At 41.8% G+C, this 22,854-nt stretch overlaps 1 protein-coding gene across 2 annotated transcripts in view; it reads right to left on the bottom strand.

Moving 5' to 3' along the window:
• LOC123512883 overlaps window positions 1-21,382 on the bottom strand; it is a 102,989-nt gene extending 81,607 nt beyond the window's left edge. The window contains exons 1-3 of one of the 2 annotated variants that reach the window (XM_045269551.1): window positions 21,211-21,382; window positions 355-1,942; window positions 174-243 (exon numbers count right to left, since the gene is read on the bottom strand). In XM_045269551.1, coding sequence (XP_045125486.1) covers window positions 174-243; window positions 355-864 — 580 coding nt within the window. In that variant the 5' untranslated portion in view covers window positions 865-1,942; window positions 21,211-21,382. Of the gene's footprint in view, window positions 1-173; window positions 1,943-21,210 lie in introns of both variants that reach the window. The other variant, XM_045269550.1, reaches the window with a different exon arrangement.
• Between the last annotated feature and the right edge of the window lie 1,472 nt (window positions 21,383-22,854).

Raw genomic sequence — 22,854 nt, 5'->3', positions numbered from 1 at the left:
TCTGCCGCGTCTCGTCTCTGTGTGTGTGTGTGTGTGTGTGTGTGTGTGTGTGTGTGTGTGTGTGTGTGTGTGTGTGTGTGTGTGTGTGTGTGTGTATTACTTACTATGTGCTGATGGCAAGATGTGTGGGTGTGAGCAGCACTTCTGTGCTGCCTCACTCACACTTATCTTACCTTTCTCTCCTTGCTCTTCATCAGTTGCTTCTGCCTTCTGTTCTAACTTCACTTCCGTAACATGAACGGTCTGTTGGAAATATAAATGCATAAGTGTAACATTTCTTATTTGCTCCTTTGAAGCTGTATGTTCAGATATTTCATGATTAAAATATTCTTTTGCAAGTGTCACATTTTTCACCTGTTCTTTCACAACTACTTCTGTAGTCACCACATTTCTATCTTGTTTTGTGTTTGTTTCAATCACTCCTATTTCTTCTATATTTGTTCTTTCTTGTATTCCTGAATTTGTTTCTCCTATGCAAGTTTCTTCTGATAAGTTCACTTGTACTATTTCTTCCTTGATATCCTCTACTTGCTTAATATTTCTCACCTCTACACATTTTTGTTCTTGCTTCAAAACTTCTCTTCTTTCCACATCTCTCTGTCTCAAATTTTTTACATTATTTGGTGCTACTATTTGCCCTCCACTTGCTATATCTTTACTTTCTTCTGAATCTTTTATTGTCATCTGCTCTACTTCCTTTTCTTCTTTGATACTTTTTCCTCCTTTCAGTATCTCACTGGTCTTCACACTTTCTTCTGATACTTGAGCTGTGTCATCCTGCTTTTCCTCCTTTCTTGTTTCCTCCCTCTTCATCTCATTCTCTTGTTCGATGTTTTTTTCCTTCACTTCCCTTTGAACACTCATGATGTCACACTGTACCTGACAGACAATTATCTGGACAAACTGTGCATTATATTTCTTGTTGCCCTGTGTGCCATATCTATATTGTATTTGCAGTTGGAAAGCTTTCAACTAATATTCTAAGGTGATTTTGCAAAAATGACACTCATGTCACTCCTTATCTTGTCACTGAAACTTCTGGCAAGGTATAGTATACAGAAGTAATCTATGAAAATGCAAGCATTCACATTCTTTTGTATTTTAACAATAGGGGTTGTATCTTTGGTACATGCCAGATAATACATTAACAAAATATGCAGCCCTATGACATATCTTTCATAATTTCTAGATGTCATAAGTTCTTAAAGTCTTCCAAACTATAGTATTCAGATATTTTGATATAAAAACATCTCTATCCATTATTTAAAAGGTAGTAAACACAAAAACAGTGCAAACAATGAAGTACAGATGTTTGGCAGAAGCAGTTTCTTTCCACGTTATTCAAGTAGGTAAGAGTGTTAAACGTGGCACTTCCTTTCTATTGTGGACAAGACACACACTGATCACATCTCACACACACACACAGAAAAAAAAGAAATTATATATATATATATATATATATATATATATATATATATATATATATATATATATATATATAAACCAGTGGCACAAAATGTGCTGCAGTTCAGCAGTCACACTCCACAAACACAGATATTCTGGTGGTTTGGGGTGTAATGTAAGGAACGCATTCTACGAATACATATTCCGGTGGCTGATGGTATGGCTTGACAGTCACACTTCAAACAAATGCAGAAAGGTATCTTTAGTCACTGGCTGTTAAGTTACATGTTCAATTTCGCTGCATCAAATATGAAGCCTGTAGTTGTTGCTGCTGCTACTGGTGGTGTTGTGGCTGCTGTTACTGTTACTGCTGTTGTTGTTACTGCTGTTGTTATTACTGCTGTTGTTGTTACAGCTGTTGCTGTTACTGCTGTTGCTGATATCACTGTTGTTGCTGCTGCTGTTCCACGGGAGCAGGTGTGCAGAGTGCAGCCAAAGCGTCCTTCCCTAACCCCCCCCACGCATTCCTTACGGCAGCCTGTGTGGGGTGAAGGGATAGGATATATCCTAAAGAAGTAAGACATGTCAACCTGTTCCTTTGCTAACAGAAAGTTCTATGATGCTTGTGATACTGTATAAAAAAAAATACTTCTTGAACTAATAAATACAGCAGAGTTGAGTTCTATATTGTGCCTTCGGAAAACAACTGTTTATTATTATCATCCTATATGATTAAATGACAGGAGCAAGGCTTTCTCAATGATTTGGGAAGATTAAGACAAGTTGTTTAGGACATCCTGGCAAGGGCTTACAATGTTAATGAAAACAATATAAATTGTTTCTTTTTAGTGTGAGATCTGAACTCAAGCCTCAGCTATGAGCCAAACACACTAACCCAAACACTACCCAAACACTGGGCTGCTTCTAAATATCTGCTACTGACCATCAAAATCAGATACAGAAGAATTTTTTTTTTCCATTTCATGTGAACAAACAATCACTGGTCAAAGAATTAAAAATCCTAATAGATTAAAGTAGTATTAAATAGTTAGGTACAGCTGTTTATCAACATATGACTTACAACCAGTTTTGAAAGTGTCATCATTCATAACAGCAAGCAATATAAGATTGTAAAAAGGGAATCTGAATTTAATATGGCAGTAAAATATACATAAGTGCACATGTGCATATACACACACGCTTGAACTAAAAGGATTAATGAAGGAACTGGATGAAGAAAAGGCAATGGGACTGGATGAAGTCTCAGGCAGAATACTGAAAGAATGTAGAGAAGAACTAGCAGATCCTATATACATCATAAAATGCTCAGCAGAAAATGGAACAGTACCAGTAGAATGGAAAAGAGCTGAGGTAGTTCCCATATATAAGAGCGGAAGGAAGGAAGAACCTCTAAATTACAGACCAGTATCACTAACTAGTATGTAAGATGTGTGAAAGAGTAATAAAAAAACAATGGATCGAGTTCCTTGAAGACAACAAATTATTATCAAATAGCCAATTTGGCTTTAGAAAAGGTCAGTCGTGTGTAACAAATTTACTGAGTTTCTACTCTAGAATAGTTGATAGGGTACACAAGAGAGAGGGATGGGTTGAATTGTATTTACTTGGATTTAAAAAAGGCATTTGATAAAGTGCCACATGCAAGGTTACTGTGGAAATTAGAGAAGGGTGGTTTAAAAGGAAACGCATTGAGATGGATGGAAAATTATTTGATGGGGAGAGAAATAAGGACGGTAGTCAAAGATATGAAGTCCAAGTGAAGAGCAGTAGAAAGTGAAGTACCAGAGGGGTCAGTATTGGCGCCAATACTTTTTCTCATTTATATAAATGACATGCCAGAAGGAGTGAACAGCTACATAAATCTGTTTGCGGATGATGCGAAACTGTGCAGAGTTATAAAGCAAAAAGAGGATTGTGAAATACTGCAAGAAGACCTAAATAAGATATGGGAATGGAGTAAAAAGTGGGAGATGGAATTCAATGTGGACAAAAGCCATGTCATGGAAATGGGAAAGAGTGAAAGACGACCAGTGGGAATCTATAAGATGGGAGATGGAGTAGAACTGGAGAAAGTAAAAAAGGAAAAGGATTTGGGAGTGACAATGGAAGAAAATAATCAACCGGTAAGCCATATTGATAGAATTTTTAGAGAGACATATAATTTGATAAGGAATATTGGAATAACATTTCACTACATGGACAAAGAAATTAAGAAGAAACTGATAAGTACAGGCAACCCCCGTTTAACGAAGGTTCACACAACAAAATTTCGCTACAATGAAGGTTTTGTTTTACTACCGTCTGCTCGTTTAACGAACACCAAACTCGCTTTAACAAAATTTTATCCATGTAATTTTTTCCAATTTTGAAAGCCCCACCGTATCATGCAAGCTGACAGGCTTTTGAATACACCAGGAGCTGCTGGTACTAAGGCCTGCCTCAGGAGAAATCCTGAGACACCTGTAGAATAAAGATAAAGATCAAGCCTCTGGTGGACAACACAGGCGCTGCAGTTACAAAGGCCTGACTCAGAAGAAATTCTGTGTCACCTGTAGCATCAAGATCAAGATCAAGATCACGTGCACCACTCACTCCCCAGTCTTAACATATCAGCAGCTCATCTTCCCTAGTTCAACTTACCACCAAAATGCCCTGCAATGTGGCCTAACATTCCTAAGAAGACCAGGAAGTGCCTTACTCTTGAAGTGAAGCTGGGTATTATTCACAGACAAGAGAGAGGCCAGAAAACTAATAACATTGCTTGCCACCATCTTGACTCCATCTACTGTCTACTATTTTCAAGTCAGCAGACTCTATTAAGAAGGCTGGTGAGACCGCATTTTCCTTGAAAGCTAAAAGAACCACCTGAACTCGTGACTCTACAATGGATAAAATGGAAAGCCTTGTGAAAATGTGATACATAAGTTTTGTATGCGGTACCATGATAAGCACTTTGTTTACATTCCACAGGTTGCTGGTTAGTGTATTTCCCGTTTCACTCTCCCTCCCTTCATAAAGTTAAGATCATCAATATTATAAAGTTACGTACATACATACATTAGTGTACATTATAATGACTTAAATTAAACTACCTAAATGTTTAACTTCATAATCTTTACTTTCATTAAACCTTTTACTGTACTATGATGTACTCTCGCTTTGCTTACTCTCAATGGAAGTTCAGATCAGGGGTTAAACTTGTTATAATCGGTTCGCTTAAGGAAGTTTCACTTAACGAAGTGTTTTTTAGAAACATAACCCCTTCGTTAAGCGGGGCTTGCCTGTACTATAATAAGACCCAGATTGGAATATGCAAGAGTAGTGTGGACCCCTCACAAAAAGAAACACATAAGGAATCTGGAGACACTACAAAAAAATGGCTACAAGAATGGTCCCAGAACTTGAAGGGATGACATATGAGGAGATACTAAAGGCTATGGATCTTCCAACATTGGAGCAGAGAAGGGAGAGAGGGGATCTCATACAAGTTTATAAACTGATAAACGGAATGGACCAAGTGGACAATGAGTATCTGATCCTGAGAGAAGAATATGCCAGTCGAAGCACAAGATTGCATAGTAAGAAGCTGAGGAAGGGAAGATGTGTAAGAGATATTAAAAAGTATAGTTTCCCACAAAGATGTGTTGAGACGTGGAACAGTTTGAATGAAGAAGTAGTGTCTGCAACAAGTGTGCATAGTTTTAAAGTAAGATTGGATAAGTGTAGATATGGAGACGGGGCCACACGAGCATAAAGCCCAGGCCCTGTAAAACTACAACTAGGTAAATACCCACGCACTCATAAACGAACGTATGCACACATACATGCACACATACAAATAAACAAATGCAGAATACCGAAGAAGAAAAATAAAAATATGAGTAAAAATATGTAGCTTAGTACTGATGATAAAAGATATGGAAGGGAAAAAGAGAGGTGAGTAATGATAATGTAAAAAAAATATTCAGTGATATGATATATACCAAAAGAGAAATAAAATAAAAACAAAGAACTGGGAGAAGAGGTGACAAAAATAGTGGATTTAACAAGAACTACTGTGAAAATATCAGGAAATTAAAAAAAAAAAATTTACAAAAGCTGTACAAGAAAGAGAGGTTAGTGTTAGCATAGTGAAAGTTTGTGATGCATAAAGTAAAAAAAAAAAGGAAATGGAACTATCAACTTTGAAGGATAGGCAGGAGAGAGATCTACTTACGATATATAAGATAATAAATATACAATAGATGAACAGACACAATCTGGTATCACTAACAGAAGTTGGAGATAGGCAGACAAAAGAATACTCCAAGATCATGAAAAGTCAATGTTTGAGAGACATTAAAAAGTTTACCTTTACACATAGGACAGTGGACATCTGGAACAGCTTGAGTGAAGAGATTGTAACAGCAGAAAGTATGCATAAATTTAAGGAAAAGTTTGACAAAATAGATATGGAGACAGGTCACTATGAGCCCAGCTTAAACCCTGTAATATACAACAAAGTATATGCAACTAGATAAATACATGTATACAAAACATTACAATGGTGTCTCGTGATAAGACATTTCAGGGATGAGGGATAATCATTACTGAGAGCAGTTTGTCTGTGAGACCCTTAAACACAACCTTTCCCTTTTTCATTAGTTTATTCTCTTTGAATAATGCAAAACATTATTTTCATAATTCACCATATTTGATGACATACAGGATGCACCTTTCCCAAAAAATTTTGGCTCAAAAAAATGCCCTGTGTCTAAAATGCTAAGTTGAGACTTCCCATAGCATTATCGTCTCCCTGAACCTCACTAACCTAACTAACCTGACTAACCAGTACTGCATGCATCATTCTTTTATTGCTGGTTTAATTATCATTTCCAGTATTATTACTTGGAAAACTAATTTCCATAAAAATGAAAACAATCTAACCTGTGAGGCTGTGATGCAAGTTTATAAACATCAACAGATAGGAACCCTGACTCTATGCCATCTGATGGTGACGAGTAACAGCAAGGTCATGATCATAAAGTTGATAATGAAATAAAAGAAGAAAATAGATAAAAAAAAATTGCATGTGAAAATAGATAAATAAATAAATAAACAAACCAGCAACAAAAAAAGTGAAAACATCAGGGGCATCATTGCAAAGGCTATCCTCTGACTTTACATGTGATCTGATCTGATCATAACAAAACACAACACCCAAACCGTTATGGCAGCAGGAGGAAAAAGATCAAGCAATACAATCTCCTACAAACTACAAATGTTAGATTATGCCAAAGACCATGGCAATAGAGCAGCAGCAAGGGCTTTTAGGATACTATCTACAGAAAAAAAAATGTCTCTGGCAATAGCAAGAAGACCAAAAAAAGACCACAAGGAAAGGTAAATGTAACATTCATTACCCAGACCCATATAAGCCACGCAATATAGAATTTCTTAATGTAAAATCCATTTTTATCAATATACTTATCCATAATTATTAATTATTGCTTAAAGCCACATTCCCACAGCAAAATTACACCATGTCTAACAGCTCGAGAAAAAGAAACGAAAGAAATGCTTAAGGTGCCTTTTCTCATTTTCTTTGAGAAGACACCCAGCCTGTTTTCTATTCCCAGGTGCCACCCATCAGCCCGATTCTCTCATTCGCCTCTATCTTAAAAGGTCATAGAGGGGAGGGAGGAAGGGAAACTCAATTATAATTTATAATTATGGGTAAGTATGTAGATAAAAATGGATTATTGCTTAAGAAATATATCCCAAGTATAGGAGGGAGGATGACCTCACCCATAAGAATAACTTTTACTCCCCCAGACACACACCTTTACAAACCCAAAACTTACAAGGTGGAAGCCATATCCTGAGGTGGGTGCAGCACTTCTATCCCATGACAGAGGGACGAAACCAGAGGAGTGAGAGGAGCATCACAACTCTTCGCACGAGAAAGGTCCAATGACCCAGAACCCCACAGAAGACTATACATAGAACAGTATGTATAAGGAACCCAAAAGAAAAATTATTGAATTACCCTGAGAGCCGACACAACAGGGCCCCGAGAAAAGGTATCCAAATACTGATGAGTAAGTAATATCCCTGAGATAAAAAGAAGCAAAAGTGGGAAAACTCTTCCAGGTTCCTGCCCGAAGAACGGAAGGAATACTCTGAATCTTCTTAAACAAGGCACTCGTCACCACTCCTCCAACTGTATGTGCCTTCCCCTAACCAAGCGCATGTCCTCCTCAGAAACATCCTCATGTACACGCTGGATAACCTGACATCCAGTGGGAAATAGTATGAGGGTACACCACAAGCCAAGGCTCAGTAACTGTCACAAAAAGGTGGGAACATCTAGGACAACAATTTCTGGTCCTATGAGGGTACTCTCTGACAGCTCTGACTGGGCATAAAAGCCAGTCCCCTTCCGAGTCACCAACATACTCCATAAGAGCAGAAACAGCAAAGGCAGACTGAGATTTATCACCTGGAAGTTAAGTCTTCACTAGGAAATCAGGAGCTAGAGAAAAAGTCATAGAAGACCAACCCTTAGAGTGACGACTTTCCACTAAAGCCCATGCGGTTTGCTAACTAAATGAGCAGACGCTAAAGCCAAAAGAAAAGAAGATTTTAATGCAACGTCCCTCAAGAAACCCAAACGATGAGGCTCATAGAGGAACTTCATTACAGAATGTAAAACTGAAGACAAATCCCATGCAAGACTACATGATGAATGAGGAGCCGACCTCAAAAATCCCGAAACAGAGAGATATCCAAGCCAGCCTGCTAGAAAATGGGAGCCAAAGCTGAATGATAGCCCCTAATGGACAGCAAGGACAAATGTTTTGTGTCTCAAAGAAAAAAAAAAAATTCTAAGTCTATTACAGAGGCCGAGACAGGATGACAACCCCTTGACTCACACCAACCACAGAAGACAGACCACTTTGCCAGATAAACTCTGGCAGAGGACTGTCTGACCACAAGGGCCATAAATCTAGCAGCCCTCCGCAAAAATTCTCTCTTTTGGAAGAGACGCTGGAGAGTCTTCAAGAATGATGGTGAAGTGCCCCTGGAGACTTGTGAAAGAGATGGCGATGAGGCTGGCAGAGTAGAGAGGCCTATGGAGGCAACACTCAAGGATGGTCCACTAGCAGACTCAGAAAAAGAGGAAACCAGTCTGCCTGATGTCATCGCGGGGCAATCAGAGTCATGCGAACACAAGCAGACCCTCTGATCTGAACCAGCACCCGACGAATCAAAGAGAAGGGAGGAAAGGCGTACAGATCCAAGCCCTCCCATGGAAAGGCAAGTGCATCCTCTTTCCAAGCTCTCGGATCTGGCAGGGAAAACACACACAGAGGTAACTGGTGATTTAAGACTATTGCAAATAGATCCACCTACGGCACACCCAACACCTGAAGACCTGATGGCACACTACTGGATGTAGGGTCCACTCTGATCCCACACAGTCATGACTGAGGACATCTACCACTGCATTCCACCATCCCAGCACAAACCTGGGGCAAAAAGAGACCAAGTTGTCCTCACAACACCAGAGAATGTCCCCCGCCAGACCTGACAGAGACTTGGAGCGAGTGCCCCCCAAGTTCCGTAAATAGGCCACCACTGTTGAATTGTCTTGACATAAGAGACACCACCGTGCCTGACAATTCCTGCTGAAAGGACTGCAAAGCCAGGAAAACAGCCATCATCTCCAGGTGGTTGATGTAAATCCTCTGCTCCTTGGGGAGACCACACCCCCGAGATAAGAGAGTGCCCCAGATGAGTATCCCAACCGTGAAGAGACACATCAGAAAACAGAGACTGTTCCAGAGGAGCCATCACAAAGGGAGCTCTCCTGAAAAGATGACCCAGATCCATCCACCAGGAGAGGTCCGCTAAACACATCTCAGAAGGATGAACCCGCCACCGGGTGGGTCCAACGCTGCCTTCCAGTTTCTTCAGGCACCATTGAAGGGACCAAGAATATACCAAGCCACCCAGGACCAGCCTCTCCCAGGAAGCCAGATGACCCAGGAGACACCGTAGGGGCTCTGTCCTCTAGAAAACTCTGCACCACTGACAAAAACTGAATGACCCTTTCTGGCAATGGAAAAACCAGAGCCCTCACTGAATCCAGCACCATGCCCAGGTACTGTCTCCTTTGGGTGGGTACCAGGTCTAATTTGGGCAGATTGATCAGAATACCCACCTGAATACACAGCCGCAAAACAGCCTGGATGGCACCTATGCACTCCTGAAGAGTGGGCCCTGTGACCAGCCAATCATCCAGGTAATGGCGCAGGGAGATATCATGTTGATGAGCCCATGAAGACACTGGTGCCATCACCTGTGGGGCAGTGGCGATTCAAAAACAAAGAACTTTGAACTGAAAAACCTTGCCTCACCAAACAAACAACAGGTACAGTAAGTCCTCATTATACGGTACATATGTGTTCCTGAAAACCTCACCCCAAATCGAAATTACCGAATACCAAACCCATTATGTGTTTCACCACGTCGAAAGTCACCCCCACAGATGTGAAAATACAGGCAACCCCCGCTTAATGAAGGTTCACACAATGAAATTTCGCTATAACGAACGTTTCCTTTTACTACCATCTACTCGAATAATGAACACCAAACTCGCTTTAACGAAATTTTATACAGGTAATTTTTTCCAAGTTTGAAAGCCCCCCCGTATCATGCAAGCCAACAGGCTTTTGAATATACCAGCGCCTCTCGTAGACAAAACATGCACCACTCACTCCCCTATCCTTCTCCGCTCTCAGCTCAAAACAATAACAGTGTCCAGCACTAGCTGGTCTTCCCTCGCTCAACAAGCCACCAAAACGCCCTGCAACCAGCCCTGCAATGTCACCTAGCGTTGCTAAGAAGACCAGGAAGTCTCTTACTCTCAAAGTGAAGCTGAATATTATTCACAGACACAAGAGAGGCCAGAAAACTAATAGCATTGCTCGCCACCATGGCTTAACTCCATCTAGTGTCTCCACTATTTTCAAGTCAGCAGACTATTCAGCAGGCGGGTGAGACCGTATCTTCCTTACAAGCTAAAAGAACCACCTGGAAAGCCTTGTGGAAATGTGGTACATAAGTTTTGTATGTGGTAAAATGATGCGTCCTTTGCTTACATTCCACAGGTTGCCAGCTAGCGTATTTCCCGCTCCACTCTCCCTCCCTTCATGAATTTAAGATCATCAACATTATAAAGTCACTTACATACATACATTAGTGTACATTATCATGACTTTGTCTTAAACTAAACTGCTTCAATGTTTAACTTCATCATTTTTATCTTCATTAAACCTTTTACTGTACTATGAAGCACTCTCACTTTGTTTACTCTCAATGGAAGTTCAAGTCAGGGGTCAAACTTGTTATAATTGGTTCGCTTAACGAAAATTCGCTTAACGAACGTTTTTTTTAGGAATGTTTACCCGTTTGTTAAGCGGGGGTTGCCTGTACATGAAAATAGTCATATAAAAAATGTAAAGTACTGCACAAAAGGAAAAAACAATGTTTTCATTTACCTTTCACTCGCCACAAATTCTATCATTTGATGTCCCTCCCGAAGCTAACCCCTAAAACTCAGGGACGTTAGGAGTTTTCACTCATGCTAACTCGGCAGGTTTGGCAAGAAACACACAAAATAGCCTTTATTCACATACTGATTACACTTAGAAATTCAATAAATGAGTGAGTACAAATGGTGTTCTGCCCACAAGCAACTCTTCCTCTTTGCAATGCAAAAAAAAACAGAAGTCTCTAGATGCTATGGTTACCAAAATATCACAGGTTGAATGAGGTGGTATCATTGGTGTACGTGGCCTTGCGTCTGATCGGGTCCAGCAGCCTTGGCTAGAGTGCTAGAAAACATGCCCCTTGTATTCTCTCTCTCTCTCTCTCTCTCTCTCTGTTTTATTATTATTAGTAAGTATTAGTAAGGTATGCGGGAGAGGTGGCAGAATCGGACACCGTGAAATCACTGTTGCTCCCACCATCCATCATGTTTACTCCTGATGAGTGTTGCCAGCTCACAAGCAAAGAAGACAGGAAGAAAATAACCAAAATATAGCTAAAAAATGCCTAAACGTCTATTGACGTGTCCCGAGTCTTGCATGATGAACGTCTATCGACGTGTCCCAAGTTTTGCAGGCTAAGGGACAGTAGAGATTTCAGCCCTTACTAATAATATCCACAAAAAACACGCCGTAAAGATTTCACTTGTGTTCAGTGGGAAACGTAGTAATAGAGTGATTGTTGTGGTGGCTCCGCGGCATGGTGGCGCTACGGTACGGTGTAAACAAAACACAAGCGGATTCCATATCTGAGAATTTTTCTTACCGTAAATAGAATCGAGGGTAGTAATTGTCAAACACCATAACTGTGAATTTACTGGATAACAAAGTACCGTATAACAAGGATTTACTGTACTTGCAAGAATGAGGGTGGATTGGAACTTGGAAATATGTGTCCCTCAGATCCAGAGACACCATCCAATCCCCAACGTTCATGGACTCCAAAACTGATGCCACAGTCTTCATCCAGAAGGGGCTGACCGCTAAAAACTTGTTCAGAGCTGAGAGGTCGAACACAAGTTTCCAACCCCGTTACCTTGGGTACAAGAAACACACGAGCATAAAAGCCTTCTAGCTTGCCCACCACAAGCTCTATGGCCCCTTTGCCCAACATGTCCTGCACTACTACATCCCAGGTCACATGACAATCCCACCCCTCTGCATAACTCACAAACTCTATGGGTCTGGCAGACATAGGAGGGGGATGCAAAAAAGGGAGAACAAACCCATAACACAGTGTTTCACTACCCACTCTCCTGCCCCAACCTTCATCCACTCTCTCCAGCACCGCTGCAGGCAAGCGCCCACAGGCACAGGAAAGCAACCTACTTCCCTAAGCGAGATCTACTCCAGCCATGATATCCTCCACTGTAAGAACCTCTGACTCAAAAGGACCCCCCGTAGCAGAGGGCCTGGTGACAGGAGCCAACAAAGAGGCACTAAGAAAGGCACCCCTCCCTGTCTGCCCTTTTATCTTGCTCCCACAGGGTGCAGAGGCTGAACCCTGAAAAGAATAGGCCAACCCCCATACCACAGAGGAAAGTGCATGTTGCTGAGAAGCCAAGTGCTCAGTGTCCTGCACCCTGGCCACCACTGCTGGATCAAATAGCACGTCAGAAAAGGGAGAAGAAAGAAGCAGGCGCTTCTCCCTGTCAGAAAAGGTACAAGGCAATGAATCCACTACAGCCTGTCTCCGTAACATAAAGAGTCTACAATGTAGCTCCTCAGCAGGACGAAAAATGTCCTAATTTGCCTTGGCCAGTGTCAACAAAAATTCCAAAACATCCTGCTCCATGCTAGAAGCAGCACCAGCCCATGTAGACAAAACCTGGTCTGTCCAAGAGGCAATGTCAGCCACGGAGCCACACACTTTCTCCATTTGCACCAACAGACAGGAGAAGACAGAGACCGCTGGGTTGCCCACCAGCTGTAAACAACCAAACTCTTCATTAACTGGAAGAGGAAGCCAGAGAGGTCCCCTCAGGCAGATAAAAAAAACCTGGCCAGCCATACTAGTCCCTAGACAACTGAAAATTGGCTGAGCAAGGCTTAGGCTCCTTCAGGGATCTGCATTGGACTTCCTCAAAGACAGCTTCAGCCATAAGCAACTGTGGGAGAGTAAGTGAGGGCTGGTGGGGCAAAACTGAGCCCTGTGCCATTTCTACACCTGTTAGCTGGGACGAGGAAGGAGCCTCAGGAGAAGGTAGATGAAGATAGGCCCTCATTTTGCCTATGAAGTGCAAAAAAGGTGAAACACCTTCTTGATTGGGAGGCACTTCCTCCTCATCAACCTCACAGGTCCCAGCTGTGGAAATGAAATGGCCAACTAGCATGGGAGCCAAAAGACCTTGGCCCATCCCACTGCCACCAGGCACAGGAGCTGGTTGGCAAGCCTCAACAGAAGCCTTCAGAATAAATGGAAGGCTGCCCAGCACAGACTCACCAGGGTCCGCATGGTCCAAACCACTGCAAGGAAGAGGACAGCCGCCAGGCATGGGAGCCAAGGGGCACACAACAACACCTAGACAAGGGACATGAGTCTGGTCATCTGGCATGGGAGCCTTGTGGCTGACGCCAGCACTCATATTCTCGGTAGGGAGAAGGCCACCAGATATTTTAGCAGCATGGCTGTGGCCAAACCCCACCACCGAAGAAAGTGAAATAGTCTTACCTATGCCTAATCCACATGAAGGAATGATAAGCTGGCCATCAGGCATGGGAGCCGTATGGCAGACGCCAGCCTCAACATCCTGGAAAGGAGTCTGGCCGCCAGGCATTGGAGCTGCATGGCAGACGCCAACCTCCGTATCCTGGGTAGTGGGGCAGCCGCCAGGCATGAGAGCCGAATGACTGTCACCAACCCAACCACCGTTAACACTGCCAAAGGTACCAGGAACACTGGGCATTTCCTTACCTGTACCGCAGATAAAACCATGGGAAGGGGATAAGAGGCTGGCCACTAGGCATGGGAGCCATATGGCAGACGCCACTATCAATATTCTGGATAGCAGTCTGGCTGTGCCAGGCATGGGAGCTGTATGGCAGATGACAACCTCTGTATCCTGGGTACTGGGGCAGCCGTCGGGCATGGGAGCTGTCATCAACGAAACCCCCGTAAACAGTGCAAAAAGTACCAAGGGCACTGCGCACTGCCTTACCTGTCCCAGGAACCAGGGCATGGAAGCCACGTTTCAAGATGGTACTGGCAGACACCAGTACCAATTTGACCTCAGGACCAGCAGCACTAGCTGGTCCAGTCTGCCCCAGCCTCTACATAGCACACTCGTTCCCGGCTGGGAATTATCTACCTGTGAAGCCAGAGTCTGGAAACTAGAGAAGGGAGAACCCTGGGAAGAGGAGAGAAAGAGGGAAAGCCGGTCCAATGTCTCCTCCATCCTGCAAATGTGTTTCTGCACCTGCCGTGATGAAGGGGAAGACTTAAACTTACCAGAAGAAGCCTTCCTCCTCTCAGTACGGTCTTTAATATTCTCCAAAAGATGTAGAAGTTGGTCGTGTGACAAGGCCTTACAGCAATCACAACAGGAAGAAAGGCTACAAAACACATTCTTACTTCATCTTCAGACACTCCCCATGATGGTCCACCATAAATAACGGGAGGGAGCAAGAACACTTCACACACTTACGTGGCATGATAACACACAGTCTCCCTGTAGAAGACAGACAAACAAAGGAGCGATGAAAGGCAAACCCAACCACTTCTGAAAAGGTAAAAACAACAACTAGCTGGTGCAAGCGCTGAGCCAAAGACAGCAAGTAAGCCCTGTGACAGCAAAGAGGCAAATGAGGGAATTGGCCTGATGGGTGGTACCTGGGAGTAGAAAACAGGCTGGGTGTCTTCTCAAAGAAAACAAGAGGGCACCTCAAGTATTTTTTTCATTTCTTTTTCTCAAGGTGTTAGACATGGTGTAAGTTTGCTGTGAGAATGTGGGTTTAAGCAATAATTAATAATCATGGGTAATAGTATGTGTAATAACAAATGTCATCCTCAGAATGACATATTGTTTGGTTTTAAGGTTGGGCCATGGTGTAAAGTATACAGCCAGAAGTGTAACACTGGCAACACTGCTTCATGTAAACAATCCAACAGCTCAACCACCGCATTCATCCACCCCCACAACTGTCAAAGCATTTTCAGTTTTTATTTGACTTTGTTGATTTCAGACCTCTTTTGCAATTCATATTACTTCATGTAATGCTCCATTACTCAAAAACCTCTATTTCCCAAAGGTTCCCCAAGATCATTGGGAATGAGAGGTAGGCATAAGCTGGAGTTCAAATAACTCAAAATAAACTCATTTGCGACAGAAATGACATATACAATCAATAAATTCACTATATTTCTCACTAGAAAAAGTTAAGACACATACCAGTTTCCATGCATTCTATATGCCATCAAATATGGTAATTGATCTTATTCTACACTCAATGTTGAAATAAAAGAGTTCATTATTATTCAAAAGTGTTGAGTAATAAAAATTTGTCTTACCAAGAATAGATGAATTCAAATGTAGCTTTTCATTTAGTGTAACGGTGAATTCCCATGTAGTTCAGTGGCATCTTTAACAAGCATTTAATGACTGCCACAAGGACAATGCTGAGGTGATAAAGGATGGAAGGAAGACAAGGGATCATCAAAGTCAGAGTAGACTACAGCCACTTCTCCATAGATCACAGGCTTGTCTTCTTTCTCTAATGCCACTCCACCTCCTTACCTTGTTTGTCTTTCTTTCTCTCCCTCTGCTTTTCTATACAAATGTGTGTGTTTCCAAAATTACTTCCCAAATTATAACTTTTGTACCACATCACCAGTGAGGTAAAAAATTAAGGAATGTTCTCTACAGAAAAGTGTTTCCTCATCCTAAACATGACAGAGGGTTGACTTCAGGGAAGCTGGCCTCTCTAAAGAGGATGTTGTGGCTTCTTGATGATAGAAGGCTGGAGCTCCTCTACATGATACAGGTTCGCTCTTCTCTTGAGTATGCGTATCTCACATGGGGTGCAACAGGCAGAAAACACCTCACCCTTTTGGACAAGGTGCAAGACTGCACTGAGAGGCTCATTAAAGACAGTGGTACAGGACCTGTGTCACACCTCCATCCCTTGCAACAAAGACGAGACATAACAGGACTTACTGCGTTGTTCAAGGTGCAGTTGAAGCATGCAAGTCACCTGCAAGAGCCGAGGCAGCCACACTGCTGGGCTCAAGTCACCATACAAGGAGTCATCCTGGTCCCAAGTGAGCTGCTACAACCCAGGTGTTGGACATGGCACCACCAGAGCCAGTTTATAAACACTTATGTCAGTTGGTGGTGGAACACCCTGTTAGTAACACAGACTTTGAAGGTGCTAATATGCAGGGGTTCAAAGTGTGTGTGAATGACTGGCTGCTGAAGTAAGTCCAACCATAAAAGTGTATATTTGTATATATAGAGCAATGGTATTCATTGCGTGGCTCACGAGCCGCTGGCAGCTCGCGATGACTCAATTTACAGCTCTCGAAAAAATAAATAAATACATGAATAAAAACAAAAAAGAACACTTCCACTCATCACAGCATTAAGTAAGTTTGGTCTTTATTTTGCTCTTAATAACAAGATATATAGGCTAATATTACCATGTCTAATTTATCTTATTTACTATATTGCACTAGCAGCCCAGTACTACTTATGCTAGCTTGCACTAGCTGCAGCTCTCTCAATGAATGTGTTTAACTCAAGCGGCTCCCTTGCAAAAATTAGTGAATAACACTGACATAGAGTAAGGTTTTAAGATAAGGAACATTTACAATGTAATCTTTAGCCTATGAGTTACTGTAATATAACTGTAACAACTCTGTAGGCTAGTATAAATATGTGAGAGAGAGAGAGAGAGAGAGAGAGAGAGAGAGAGAGAGAGAGAGAGAGAGAGAGAGAGAGAGAGAGAGAGAGAGAGAGAGAGAGAGAGAGAGAGAGAGAAGAGCGGGAGGACATGATTAGATGGCTGTATAATTTTGTTTACATTGCTCTTGCCACCACTACTGGCACCACACTGATGAGACATTTTGCCCATTATATCATTTACAAAAAGAAAAGCTAGTCCACTTCATACTAAATTACCACCCTGTCAAAAGAAGAAAGAAATGAAATTGCAGACCTCCAAACACCAGTAAATGAAGACAAAAATCAAGTGATGTATGCTTCATTATCCTTGCTTGCCCAACAATAATCAAGCAGAAAAGTACATCTAACAATTCACACCAGCAGGCTCTCTCTCTCTCTCTCTCTCTCTCTCTCTCTCTCTCTCTCTCTCTCAGTGTGGCAGTGTCATTACTCTCATTTGCCCAACAACTTTGGAACAGAAATACATAACTAGCATATCCCTTTGGCAGGCCACAGGTTCAATCAGCCAGGGACCAGAAATCACCATGAGTGTTACTCCAGTGACCCCCACAGGTAAGCAGTCATTACCCTTTACCTTACTACAAGTTTTGTAAATCAGAGAAACAAAACAAATTACAATGGTATCTAGAATGCCTTTTTTGGCTTGTTTATCATGTCACATGTTTATTTGTTTGTGCGGCCACTCACGAACTATGGATTTGTGGGGAAAAAAATGTTGCCATATTGGTAAAAAAAAAAATAGGTTAGATTAGGTTGCCAAGTCTGTTAATGAGCAAAATCCATTACTGCAAAGTCCGTTATCCAAAGACACCACTGTATTAACACTAATTGGCTATGATGGCCAAATAAGCAAGCAACAAGGCCTGAATAAGCCAACAACAAGGGCTGAATAAGCTAGCAACATGGTCAAATAACTCAGCAACAAGAGATGAATAATTTAGCAACATGAGTGAATAAACCAGCAAGGGCCAAATAAGCTAGCAACAAGGGCTGAATAAGCTAGTAGCATGACTGAATAAGTTAGCAACAAGGGCTGAATAAGCCAGCAACATGGTTAAACAAGCCAGCAACAAGGACTGAAAAAGCTAGCAACATGACTGAATAAGCCAACAATAAGGGTTGAATAAGCCAGTAACAATGGTTGAATAAACTAACATGGGTCAAATAAGCCTAAGGTTAAATAGCACTAGTTCAGGGGGTGCTGTGAACTTTCTATTAAAGCTAATTGTGATCTTGCTGAACGTTTCCCTTTGTGTCTCACAACTCAAGGGGGAAGTCACAGCCTCCCCTCCAATGACAACTCTCCTTCTTCACTCAATACTACTTGCACTTATTACATACACACCCTTCACTTTTAATTCAAAATTAAAAAATTGTGACTCCAAATCCAGCCTTGGAGTCCCCTTCTGGGGAGGGGAACCAGAAATGTTCCCAGGTCAGACTAATCTCTCGGTGATGACTCAAAATGTCTTGACAACTCCCTCAATTTATCCTTCCTTAACTTCTGCAACATTTGTGATCTCAAATCTAATTTTCAATCTGTAGAACATCACCTCTTCTCTACTAAACCTCTTCTTCTTTTCCTCGCTGTTGCTATCTGAGGCAACTGACAGTAGCCCCTTCTCTGTTCCCTCCTACTTTCTCTATCCTCATTTTCCTTCTATAGCTAGATGTTGCATCTATGTGCGTAATGACTTAACTTGCTCTCATGCCTATGCTCTCAATCTTCCAAATTTTCCACCATCTGGGTTCGACTCAATAGTCACTCTCTAACTAAAATCATCTATGTTGTTTATCTCTCCCCTAACTCCTCTGACTATAATAAATTCTTTGACTATTTAACTTCCAAAGTAGAGCACATTCTGCCCCTCTACACTTTTGCAGATCTCTCCATCCTTGGAGATTTCAATGTTCACTACCAGCTTTGGCTTTCCTCTCCCTTCACTGATCATCCTGGTGAAATAGCCTTCAACTTTGCTATCCTCCATGACCTAGAGCAACTGGTGCAACACCGTTGGGCTCCTCCGATCACAATCTCATTTCTGTATCTTGTCCTATTTCTCCAATCCCTCCTCAGGATCCCCCAAAGTGGAGGTACCTCTGGCATTTTGCCTGAGGAGGTATTATGCTGATTTTCCCTGGAATGATTATTGTTTCCATGTCAAAGACCCATCTCTGTGTGCTGAACACATAACGATGGTGATAGCATCTGGCATGGAGGCATACATTCCTCACTTGTTCTCACAACCTAAACCTTCTAAACCTTGATTTAACACAGCCTGTTCTCGTGCTTTACATGACAGAGAGGTTGCCCACAAAAGGTACATGAGCCTTCCATCTCCTAAATCTCATGCACTTTACATTTCTGCCTGGAATCATGCCAAGTCTGTTCTTCAACTTGCCAAAAACTCCTTCATAAATAGAAAATATCAAAAGCTTTCAAACTCAAATACTCTTCAAGACTTCTGGCATTTGGTCAAAAACATCTACAATATTTTTACTTCTTCATCTTTCACTCCCTTATTTCATCCTGATGGCATCATTGTCATCCCTTCTGTCTCTGAAGCTGAACTCCTCTCCAACCTTTGCTTAAAGCTCCACCTTGGATGATTCTAGGCTTGTTCCTTCCTCTCTTCCTCCCTCTGACTATTTCATACCTACAATTAAAGTTATTCGTAATGATGTTTTCCATGCCCACTCTGGCCTAAACCCTCGGAAGGTTTATGGACCTGGTGGGGTCCCTCCTAATCTTCTCTTCTCTTAGGTTACATTAGGTAAGTTTTAATCATCCTATTTTTGGTTCTGTTACAGTTTAGTACAATAAACTCTAAATAGTTTTGGCCACACTTAGGTTGTTGTTCTTTTTATTTACAACATTTTCAGTAAGTACACTACCTCCCGCAAATGAATAATAACACTGCAATAGGTCCGGGAATGTGCAATGTTCGGCAAGTTTTCTCTAAGACCAGCAAGCTGCGGCAAGCCTCGGAGCTCCATCACACTCGGAAATGAGCAGTACACTGACTTGCATTTGTTTATAGCTGGGGTTTGTAGGTAACTGCTGAATAGGATTCTTATTGTGTCTATAGTTCTTTTGTCCAATGACATGCCACCACCTCTTAACACCACGAGCTGCGCTAATTAGAATTTGCTATAAGTATTCGTAGGCGGTTCACAGCTGGGCAGACAGGTGCACAAAGACATCTATGTGCACAGTTCAGCCATGGCCACCACTGACATTAGTTGTAAATGTTGCGATTTGATTACTGGAAAATCATCGCTCATACTGTCCCCGTGGAGGACAGTGAACTTAACGACAATCGAGACGATGATGTCCCACAGCCAAGACCTTTAACCTTTCGTTAAGGCATTGTGACGTGGGGTATTATTAGTAGAGATAGGGCATATTGTGTCAACCTATAAGAGGTGTGGGGGGAAACCAGCTCCAAAGCAAGGATACGTTAGGTTAGGTTAGGTTAGGTTTATGTTAGGGTAGGTGAGTGTTATAGGGGGGGAGATCTGAGGAGGGCGCAGCTTACCCGGCTAGGATACGTTAGTTTAGGTTAGGTTAGGTTAGGTTAGGTTTATGTTAGAGTTAGGTTAGTGTTATAGGGGGATCCAGGGGGGTGCAGCCCCCCCCCGGCTAGGCTACGTTAGGTTAGGTTTAGTGTTCTAGAGGGGAAAGGTTATGTTGTGTAAAACTTCCCTACATTTAGGGATATTTTCCTAGATTTGGAGAAATTTCCCGATTTATGGAAATATCCATAGATTTAGGTAAATTCTTCAAATATGTAGGGATATTTCCTTAGATTTTTCAAAAAGCCATACATCACTCATATATGTCTCCCCCACCCAAAACCCCGATTCCTCAAAGGCCTCAAGCTTGTTGGAGGAGGTGAAGATAGAGATAGGGGATATTGTATTAAACTAAAAATTTACCCTATTTTCATTCCCACGTCCCATCAGCTGAATGAAGGAACTAGGAAGGGGAAGCCGGGAAATGAGAAGAGCTATATTAGGACAGTGCCCTGAACTATAAGGATTTTATATCATGGTTGTTTTATCTGTGGACGTCTCTCTTAATTTTTATCAGTTGTCAAGCCGTATATTTTTTTCATATATATGAGATAATCCAAATAGACTGTCTGGGTCTTGATGTTGTAGGACTGCAGTGATCCCTTGGAGGCCTTCCATATATAAATGCTTGTTACTGACACACACACACACACACACACACACACACACACACACACTAAATTGTTTATAATTAATGGTTTGCATTCATCACTCACCACGTCACCTTGTTCACGAATGGCTTGGTTCTCCCTAACAGCAGATACCTATGTAACTTCCATCCAGCACTTGGCAGCCCTCCTTTGGAACACGAATGGACGTAAACATGGAAGGAATTCCAATCATGGCGACCTTAGGCGACCAATGTTTATATGCTGAGGCCGCTTTTGCTCCGAGCTCTTCACAAAACACAACTCACTTTCCTCTTGTTTATTAATACAAGATTGGTTGATTGACTGATAGATTGATAGAGTTTTTGTTGTGCATAAATGTGCAATATAGGAGGGTAGAGGTCAAACCCCTTAGAGGAGCCTGCTAGCAAGGCTCTCATTATTTAAGTAATTATAACTCAGTTTAGTATAATCTCGCCACTTTTAAGGTAATTCTGAGGTAATGGATTTTTTAGGTAATTATGAAGTAATTTATGCATCTCAAAGATAATTCTGAAGTAATTGTAGTACTTGACACTTTTTTTTTTACCACTTCCCATCAAAAGTACTGTTGATACCCCCTTATAATGAGTATATTGGGCCTTTTTAAGAGCTTGCGTACTTTATTTCCCATTACTTATAGCACTTTCAAATGCATCGTTATTATTTACAGTTGCTTTAAATGCGACTAAAATATGTTAAAATACAGTCATAGAATGGCGTGCGTGCGAGGTAAGTACGTCTGAAGGACGATGAACTTCCGTGTTGACCAGTGACCTCACCCGCTGACCCAGGAGTTCCCTATCTATGGGACAAGACTCGGCACTTTCTACCTTGTAAACAACTCTCTCTCTCTCTCTCTCTCTCTCTCTCTCAGGCAAGCGATAACACTCGGGCCCTTGACATGTCAAGGCACTCGGACCTCGAAACCACGTGGGCGTCACTATAGTGGATTTTGTTATGAGAGACATTCTTTTTATTAATCTGTGTCATATGACTCTGGCTGTTGCGGTGCTAACCAAAATAACTCACTATTACTGATCTGTGCATGTGTATATCGGTGGGCCTAATTGTGTAGTGCCCGGGACATAATTTTGAAGTTAGTAATCATGCGCATTAAGGTTATAAATCTAACTACGACACACGTGGGATATCAGAGACAGTATTAGGACCGTCATGTCACAGACAGACGTACGAACATACAATCATATTGAGAGAGAGAGAGAGAGAGAGAGAGAGAGAGAGAGAGAGACACGGTAGTCAGCTGTTCATTAAAAACACTAAATTCAATCGCAAAGTAATCACTAATCACAAATTTTTCACTCCAGTCGGCAGGGGGAGAACTGAGCTGTTCGGAAAAATGTCTTTCATTAATGTAACGCCAGTAGTAATGTTAATCAAATAATTTTTAATTATGTCCGCGTCAGTCCTATTGTGACGACTGCCAATAATTTTGGGAGAGGAAGTATACGAGTGCAATAATTGTACCATGCTCTCACCAGTGTGTGGAGCGGAACTCTCTCTCTCTCTCTCTCTCTCTCTCTCTCTCTCTTAATAAGGCTGGATCACTTAATCTAGGCAGTAATGCATCTTCATCTATCAATCCATACGATCATTGTGAGCTGGGTAAGGGATAACACTGATATACACGTAAGTTATGTAGCTAGAACTGCACTTATGATAGCACAGTATTCTGGCAAAATATTTGGATTC

The sequence above is a fragment of the Portunus trituberculatus genome, chromosome 34 (genome assembly GCF_017591435.1).
Source record: "Portunus trituberculatus isolate SZX2019 chromosome 34, ASM1759143v1, whole genome shotgun sequence".
NCBI lineage: Eukaryota > Metazoa > Arthropoda > Malacostraca > Decapoda > Portunidae > Portunus > Portunus trituberculatus.
This window is presented reverse-complemented; position numbering and strand designations above follow the sequence as displayed.